Source organism: Gadus macrocephalus, chromosome 7 (assembly GCF_031168955.1).
Source record: "Gadus macrocephalus chromosome 7, ASM3116895v1".
Lineage (NCBI taxonomy): Eukaryota > Metazoa > Chordata > Actinopteri > Gadiformes > Gadidae > Gadus > Gadus macrocephalus.
This window is the reverse complement of record NC_082388.1, coordinates 1,440,830-1,449,418: the sequence shown is the minus strand read 5'-3', so window position 1 is coordinate 1,449,418 and position 8,589 is coordinate 1,440,830. Positions and strand designations below refer to the sequence as shown.

Genomic DNA, 8,589 nt, shown 5'->3' with positions numbered 1-8,589 from the left:
AACATGGCAACATGGCAAAACAGGTGACTGATATAAAGTTATAACATCTTATTGTTAGTGTGATGGATAAGAGCAGGATAACAGCTGACTGATATAAAGTTATAACAGCTTATTGTTAGTGTGATGAGCTGCATGTAACAACATGTAATAAGCATATCGAATGACATCACTAATTCAATTAAATTCAAATCACTTTACTTGTCCCTGAGGAGCAATTTAAAGGGGAGGCACATAACAGTAGCTAAATAAGAGACACAATCTACAAACTCAAGCAGCCCACAAACACTACACAATCAAGCAACACACGCATCGTAACAACAACATTCAACACATGAGTAAAAAGTGCTTCATGAAGTGCTTCCATTCTAAAGTACATTGCAGCATGTTGATGAGTCAGTGACCAGCATTAAGGAGCTGGACAGCCCTGGGGGTGAAGGTTGCCTTCCTCCTCTGTGTCCGACAGCCTGGAGTCTGCGTCCTGAGGGGCGCCACTCGTACTCAGGGAACAGGATATGTTGGTCTGTGTTGACATGCAGTAATGTACTGATAGTCTACACAGGCTATTGTTATATGGTATTATTATATTATATATAGGCCTATTTATTACACATATTTTTTAAGGCAGACTTTCCAGTTGGCTCAGTGATCCTAGTGTGTGTGTGTGTGTGTGTGTGTGTGTGTGTGGTGTGTGTGTGTGTGTGTGTGTGTGTGTGTGTGTGTGTGTGTGTGTGTGTGTGTGTGTGTGTGTTGCGATATCTTCGTTTTCCCCTAAAACACGTGACACGCGCTGGCTGAGAGGGCCGGCTCCTGGAACTTCCCCCTCTGAAGGGTCGGTCGCATCGATCAGCCCTTCTTCCTCCACTTTAAAACCTTTCCCCTGATTTACTCGTTTTATAAACACTTTAACCTTAGTTTCCTCTTGCATTAATACTTTTACAACGTTTTTTATTGTATGGACGCATTTTAATCCTGGAGTAGATAAGGTAAGAAAAGATGAGAGACAGCTTACTGCCGTTTATATTGTCCTTAGGTAACTGGTATATAATAATGATCAACCAGTTTACTACCGTTTATATCTGTTTTATAGAGAATACATCTTAATGTTTAACTGCTTTACTGTCCTGTTGTAAATTGAACATTGAGGGTGATATTTTGGATATTTTTGACAGATGGATGATTTGATTTGAGGTAGCAGTCATTATACCTGACAGGTTAAAAACGTACTTTGACGTGAAAAAAATGTTTATTGGGATAAAGAAACGTACTTGCAGCTTGACCACGTGCTCTCTCATCAAAGCCAGATATAAAGGATGGCTGCTTCCTGAATTGATGGTCCAACAAATGTGTACAGTGGCCTAAACACAGGGGGTGGGTCAACTTACCCACTGGTTCATCTTACCCCACTCTCCCCTATATGGGCCTATATATATTATATATACAGTATATATATATATATATGGCAGAGTTTACAGTTGGCTCAGTTTGATCCTTGTCTGTTTGTGTGTGTATGTGTGTGTGTGTGTGTGTGTGTGTGTGTGTGTGTGTGTGTGTGTGTGTGCGTGCGTGCGTGCGTGCGTGCGTGCGTGCGTGCGTGCGTGCGTGCGTGCGTGCGTGCGTGCGTGCGTGCGTGCGTGCGTGCGTGCGTGTGTGTGTGTGTGTTTGTGTAAGTGAGTCAAGTCGGTTCAGTTCTGCAACTTCCTCATGTTAAAGTTGATTTCCTCATCTCAATGGCCTGTTGCAGCAAGCAGCCCTTCTTTCTGCTCCTTTAAAACCGTTCACCTTACCAACTTGTTTAACACTTTAACCTCCTTTTCTTCCCTTACATTTATACTTTCATAACTTTATAGCGTATGGGACGCAACGTATTTTCCCCAGTCTACTATGGATGAGGAGAGAGAGGAGGGGGGTCCTACCTCTAAGACCACTCTGTCTGGGGAACATGGCCGCCGGAGCAAAGCTAAGAGGTAAGAAGAGGATCTCTCTGTCTGTGACTGTTGTCCATCTCAGAGCTCAGCAGTGATGCATCATGACTCCATCATTAGTCTGAGTAACAGCTGTGTGTGGGTTGAAGGCCAGAGCAGCAGGAGAGAGCAGAATCCCCTGGACCCAGCCGTGTCTCCATGAAGAGCATACGTAACCTGTTCAGAAAAAAGGAGCAAATTCATGAACAAGGGTAAGAATTTATCAGATATAATAGAAATACAGTGTCTATCCTGCATCCATAAACCCTTGTTTCTCTTGAAGAGTCCAGCGGGAGAGAGCAGACTCTCCTGGACCCAGCTGTGTCTCCATGAAGAGTGACCACTCTATGGAACAACCGGTTAACTATAAAGAACGAAATCAGTCTATTGAGAAGAGGGGAGGATTCATCAGGGATTACAAAAATTTATCAAACGTCTATAAATCCTGGTTCTTGTTTTTCTAGAAGACTCCAGCAGCAGAGAGCAGACTCCCCTGGACCCAGCTGTGTCTCCACGAAGAGTGACTGGTCTATGGAACAACGTCATAACTTTAAAGATGGAAATCACCAAGCTTCTAAGGAAAGGTGAGGATTCAACCACTACATCAGGGCTGTTCAACTGGTTGCCCGCCCGCGGATCATCTTTATTCGGCCCCTGGACCATTAATCAGTGGGCCAACGTCTGCCTCTGCTGGCGCAAAGCGTTTCGACAGCTAAAAAGAGGTTGTTCACGTTGGGAAGGCGAAAGTTAGACATGAACCTCGACATTTAAACGAGGAGTGTGAAAGACATCAGTTCAGTAGCGCAGGACCAAAGCCTGTGTGTTGATCTGCAACATGGCTATGGTAGTAACAGAAGAACACACTCTGAAGGCCATTTGACACTGCCAAGGTGTTCCGGTCACGGCTTGGCACGCCAAGCAATTTTACAATCTTGCCTGTGTGAAACCGAGGGGATTTAATAATATTGGTTCACTGGAGAAGGAGGGGCTACGCACGGAGTCTTGGCCACTTTAGACTAATTTGGATACTCCTGAATGTTTCTATTTTTTTTTTAATGAAGACACCCGCATGCAAGAATGAGTTCACATCTGAGTCAAGGCTACAAACGCGATTTACTGTTCACATGTGCAAAAATACCAACATATTCTTTATTTTGTAGGGTCCGGTCGGGTAAATTGGGGTGCTAGCTCAAGCAGGCAATTGACCTCGGGCAGTGTAAACATGCGGACCATGCCAGGAAAAAGGCATGCATAAGACGGGCATATTTGGCAGTGTAAAACCGTCTTGAGACGCATGACATCACGCATCGGCCCAGCTCCAGTGGAACACATCGATGTGTCAGACGCTCAGCAGCAAAAAGAAAAAGCGTGAAAATCAGTTTGGTTTTCAGTTCATTGCACCTGCCAAACAGATTACACTGAGTGGAGCGGTCGTTCGGTCCAAGATGGCGGCCCTACGGCTCGTCAGCGCCCGTAGGAAGTAGCGGCCTATGTGCCGTCTATTCTTTACTATGTCTATGGGTACCACAGCCTCCCTCCGTGTCACATGGCCTGTTGGTCCCGATAAAAAAACCTTCACAGAGCGCCTACTGTAGAGACCGATGATGAGCTGGAGAGCAGTTTGTCCTTACAGTACCAATGTCCCATCACGTGTGCGTGTGTGCGTGTGTGCGTGCGTGTGTGTGTGTGTTCTCCACAGACAACACCAGGGGTGGTCAAAGGTTACCAGTGCTCAGTCTGTACACCAGCATCAAACAGAGCTGATCAAGGTGTGTAAATGTCCACCAAAATATTTAAATTTAGCTTTCCATGAACATTAGAAAGCATCTCTTGTGGTGCTCATAGTCTCCAGGCTTCCCTCTTTAGACCAGCGGGACGTGATTCCAGGACAGATGCTTCTGATGTCCTTAGTGAGTTTAGAGTAAAGTTCTCCTTGATGTTTGTTCTGTTCCAGAGGGCTGAGGAGAACGCACACGCTTTCCTAGACAAGGAGCTGAAGAAGCTCTGGAGGGATCTCTTCCCAGATTGCCCACAATGCTCAGAGAGTCAGAGGGAGGAGGAGGAGGTGGATAGTAAGAACGAGGAGCAGAGGAGGCGCGCCATTGAGGGAGTGGTGGACATCACAAAGCTCTGCCTGATGGAGATGAACCAGAAGGGAATTGCTGACAAACTGTTGAGCGGTAAGAGACTCTTATCTTGAAAACAGAGAAATATACATTTTGATGAGCAGTAGGAGATTTATTTTTTTCTGTTGAGACTAAATGACATAATTTGAGACTTATACATTTCAAACTTCAATGTGGAGACAATCTTTCGTCTTTGGGGTAAAATTGTTTGATCCAGATATGTAGGGTTATATTGGGGGTAACAGGTTAAATGGTTTGATCCAGAGATGTCGGGTTAGAGAGGGGGTATCAGGTTAAATGGTTTGATCCAGATAAGTAGGGTTATTATGGGGTTTCAGGTTAGATGGTTTGATCCAGATGTGTAGAGTTATAGTGGGGGTATCAGGTTAAATGGTTGGATCCAGAGATGTAGGGTTACAGTGGAGGTATCAGGGTAAATGGTTTGAACCAGATATGTAGGGTTATTGTGGGGGTATCAGGTTAAAGAATGTTAAACATCATCATTACCAGCACCAAATTGTCCGACCAGATCACCCCAGTTCTCGTCCAAATACACTGGCTCCCTGTCCTACACCGGATTGACCTTATAGCCCTTCTGCTCACCGACAAAGCCCTCCACAATGTTGCCCCCATTCTCTCCCCGACCTCGGTCAGGCCCTGTCGCTCCCTTCGTCATCCTCAGCTGGTCTTCACCATCACAACCTCCCGCCTCAGCAACGTGGTTGCTAGGGCTCTCAGCACCATGGTTGCTAGGGCTCTCGGCACCGTGGGTGCTAGTGCTCTCAGCACCATAGGTGCTAGGGTTCTCAGCACCGTGGGTGCTAGGGCTCTGAGCAACACTGCTCCTAGGCTTTGGAGACACCCTGACAACATTCAAACTCTCCTCAAAACACGTGTTCCCACTGGCCTGCTCGCTGTAATGACCTCCTACCGTGGGTTCCGCTCGTATCCCTGTTGTGGTGCTGTTCTTACCCCCTCCTACCTGGGTCTCCTCAGTGCTGTTCTTACCCCCTCCTCCCTGGGTCTCCTCACTGTTCTTACCCCCTCCTACCTGGGTCTCCTCACTGCTGTTCTTACCCCCTCCTATCTGGGTCTCCTCACTGTTCTTACCCCCTCCTACCTGGGTCTCCTCACTGCTGTTCTTACCCCCTCCTATCTGGGTCCCCTCACTGTTCTTACCCTCTCCTACGTGGGTCACCTCACTGCTGTTCTTACCCCCTCCTACCTGGGTCTCGTCACTGTTCCTACCCCCTCCTACCTGGTTCTCCTCACTGTTCTTACCCCCTCCTACCTGGGTCTCCTCACTGCTGTTCTTATTCCCTCCTATCTGGGTATTATGTCTTGTTTTGACCATGCTGTTGGCGATGCAGCTCTTGCTGTTTTTGACTCTAGATTGTTATATGAATTGGAAGGCGACCTTGGGTGTAGAAAGGCGCCTTGAAATAAAACGTTCTTCAATGTAATTATAATTATAATTATTATTAATATTATTAATATTAAACATAAACTGAAGATCAACAGCAGAATAACTCAGTGGGAGTGATGGAACACTATCTTCTTATATCAGCATGTCATCTTACACCAATTCAATATCATTATTACTATCATTAGACCAATCTTATTGCAGTGGAAAAAATTAAATAGTCCTGAACATTTTTAATCTGTAACATGCAGTCTTTGTCACGAACAACTTCTCCGGTCAACAGTTATGAAGCCACTAAATATCATGAAGTTGATATTCAACGGGAAATATTGACATTTTTCCACTGATGCCACCATCAGCCACTAACTGATGTCTTCTGTTGTTTTCCCATTTAGGATCTGCTGCTGTCGAGTGCCAACATAAAATCAAGTCTCATTTGAAGAAGAAGTTCTGGTGTGTGTTTCAGGGAATCGCTAAAGCAGGACATTCAACACCTCTGAATGAGTTCTACACAGAGATTTTCATCACAGAGAGAGGCAGTGGAGAGGTCAACAAGGAACATGAGGTCAGACTGATTGAAACAACTTCCAGGAAACCAGTCAAGGAGGAAACACCAATCAAATGTGGAGACATCTTTAAACCCTTACCTGGAAAAGATAAACCAATCAGGACTATAATGACAACAGGAGTGGCCGGAATTGGTAAAACCATCTTAACACACAAGTTCACTCTGGACTGGGCAGAAGAAAAAGCCAACCACGACATACACTTCACGTTTCTCTTCACTTTCAGAGAGCTGAATTTACTAAAAGGGAAAGAGTTTAGCTTGGTGGAACTTCTTCATCACTTCTTTATTGAGACCAAAGAAGCAGGAATCTGCAGATACGACCGGTTCCAAGTTGTCTTTATCTTGGATGGACTGGATGAGTGTCGACTTCCTCTGGACTTCCAGTACAGTCCGATCTGGACTGATGTCACAAAGTCCACCTCGGTGGACGTTCTACTGACAAACCTCATCAGGGGCGACCTGCTTCCCTCCGCTCGCATCTGGATAACCACACGCCCTGCGGCAGCCAATCAGATCCCTGCTGATTGTGTTGACATGGTGACAGAGGTGAGGGGATTCACCGACCCACAGAAGGAGGAGTACTTCAGAAAAAGATTCAGTGACAAGATGCTGGCCAGCACAATCATCTCCCACGTCAAGAAATCCCCAAGCCTCCACATCATGTGTCACATTCCAGTCTTCTGTTGGATCACTGCTACAGTTCTGGAGGACTTCTTCAAAACATCCCAGATAGGAGAAGAGACGCCCAAGACTGTAACTCAGATGTACAGCCACTTCCTGAGGGTTCAGTCCATTCAGGGGGACAGGAAGTATCGTTCGATAGCTGAAACAGATCCACACTGGAGTTCACAGAGCAGGGAGATCATTGTTTCTCTGGGAAAACTGGCTTTTAACCAGCTGGAGAGTGGCAACCTGATCTTCTATGAGGTAGACCTGGTAGAGTGTAAAAAATATATCAATGAAGCCTCAGTGTACTCAGGAATGATCACCCAGATCTTTAAAGAGGAGTGTGGGCTTTACCAGGACAAGGTGTTCTGCTTTGTCCATCTGAGTCTCCAGGAGTTTCTAGCTGCCCTTTATGTCTTTCGGTCCTTCATTCACACTGGTGTCAATCTGCTCTCAGAAGAACAACCAACCTCCGGTGAAGATAGACTCCTCCTCTTCTACCAGAGTGCTGTGGACAAGGCCTTACAGAGTGAGAACGGACACCTGGACTTGTTCCTCCGCTTCCTCCTGGGCCTCTCTCTAGAGACAAATCAGAATGTTCTACGAGGTCTGCTGGGACAGAGAAGAAGTAGCTCACACACCAACAAGGAAACCGTGTCATACATCAAGAAGAAGATCGATGGAGATCTCTCTCCAGAGAGAAGCATCAATCTGTTCCACTGTCTGAATGAGCTGAACGACCGTTCGCTGGTGGAGGAGATCCAACAGTCCCTGACATCAGGAAGTCTCTTCAAAACACATGTCTCTCCTGCTCAGTGGTCAGCTCTGGTCTTCATCTTACTGTCATCAGAAAAGGAGCTGGACGTGTTTGACCTGAAGAAATACTCTGCTTCAGAGGAGGGTCTTCTGAGGCTGCTGCCAGTGGTCAAAGCCTCCAAAACGTCTCTGTAGGTTCATCAATATGTATCAAAATACACACAACACAATATACCTAGTAATATACCTATAGTAGAATATAAAAGTTACATAGAAAACATCTTTTGAGGTTATCTTATAACATTTATCTCAATATACACAACATTATATTGTGTTAACAGGTTGAAAAGTCAAACTCAAAAGATCTTTCTATGTAATAAGGAAATATTGAAAGAAAGAATTAATAATGTTTAATAATAGTTAAATACAGCTCTATTTAAATATGTAGCTATATGTATTAATAAGTAATTATTGATACGGATAGATTTATAAATATACTTTTATTGTTGATAAAAGGTAACCCACTATTTTATAACATTTTAACATTGTTCCGTAGTTTGGTTATAATTCAGTTCAATGTGTTTAGCTGTCTTGTTACTCCATTCCCCATTGAAGTTCCACAGACATCTTGTGTTTGCATTTTCGTTTTGAGCTGAATTTTCATGGTAAGACAGAGGGGGGGGGGGGGACCAGACAGGGGAGAGAGGGGAAGTACAGAAGGGCGAGAGGGACAGAGGGGGGAGAGGGACAGAGAGGGGAGAGGGGTGGAGGGTTGAGAGGGACAGAGGGGGGAGAAGGACAGAGAGGGACAGAGAGGGGAGAGGGACAGAGAGGGGACAAGGACAGAGGGGGGAGAGGGACAGAGAGGGGAGAGGGACAGAGAGGGGACAAGGACAGAGGGGGGAGAGGGACAGAGAGGGGAGAGGGACAGAGAGGGGAGAGGGACAGAGGGGGGAGAGGGACAGAGAGGGGACAAGGACAGAGGGGGGAGAGGGACAGAGAGGGGAGAGGGACAGAGAGGGGACAAGGACAGAGGGGGGAGAGGGACAGAGGGGGGAGAGGGACAGAGAGGGGAAAGGGACAGAGGGG

The 8,589-nt window shown here is 45.9% G+C and overlaps 1 protein-coding gene across 12 annotated transcripts in view; it reads left to right on the top strand.

Annotated features, from left to right (window-relative positions):
- The window catches only part of LOC132460630 (NACHT, LRR and PYD domains-containing protein 3-like), a 521,671-nt gene that overhangs the window by 492,847 nt on the left and 20,235 nt on the right, over nucleotides 1-8,589 (top strand). The window contains exons 1-7 of one of the 12 annotated variants that reach the window (XM_060055364.1): nucleotides 810-983; nucleotides 1,848-1,964; nucleotides 2,072-2,173; nucleotides 2,426-2,545; nucleotides 3,661-3,730; nucleotides 3,916-4,141; nucleotides 5,906-7,691. The exons of 6 other annotated variants lie outside the window; for them this stretch is intronic. In XM_060055364.1, the coding sequence (XP_059911347.1) occupies nucleotides 1,882-1,964; nucleotides 2,072-2,173; nucleotides 2,426-2,545; nucleotides 3,661-3,730; nucleotides 3,916-4,141; nucleotides 5,906-7,691 (2,387 nt within the window). In that variant the 5' untranslated portion in view covers nucleotides 810-983; nucleotides 1,848-1,881. Of the gene's footprint in view, nucleotides 1-809; nucleotides 984-1,607; nucleotides 1,965-2,071; nucleotides 2,174-2,425; nucleotides 2,546-3,660; nucleotides 3,731-3,915; nucleotides 4,142-4,164; nucleotides 5,020-5,905; nucleotides 7,692-8,589 lie in introns of those variants that run through there. 5 more of the 12 variants (XM_060055366.1, XM_060055363.1, XM_060055367.1 and 2 more) reach the window with 5 other exon arrangements.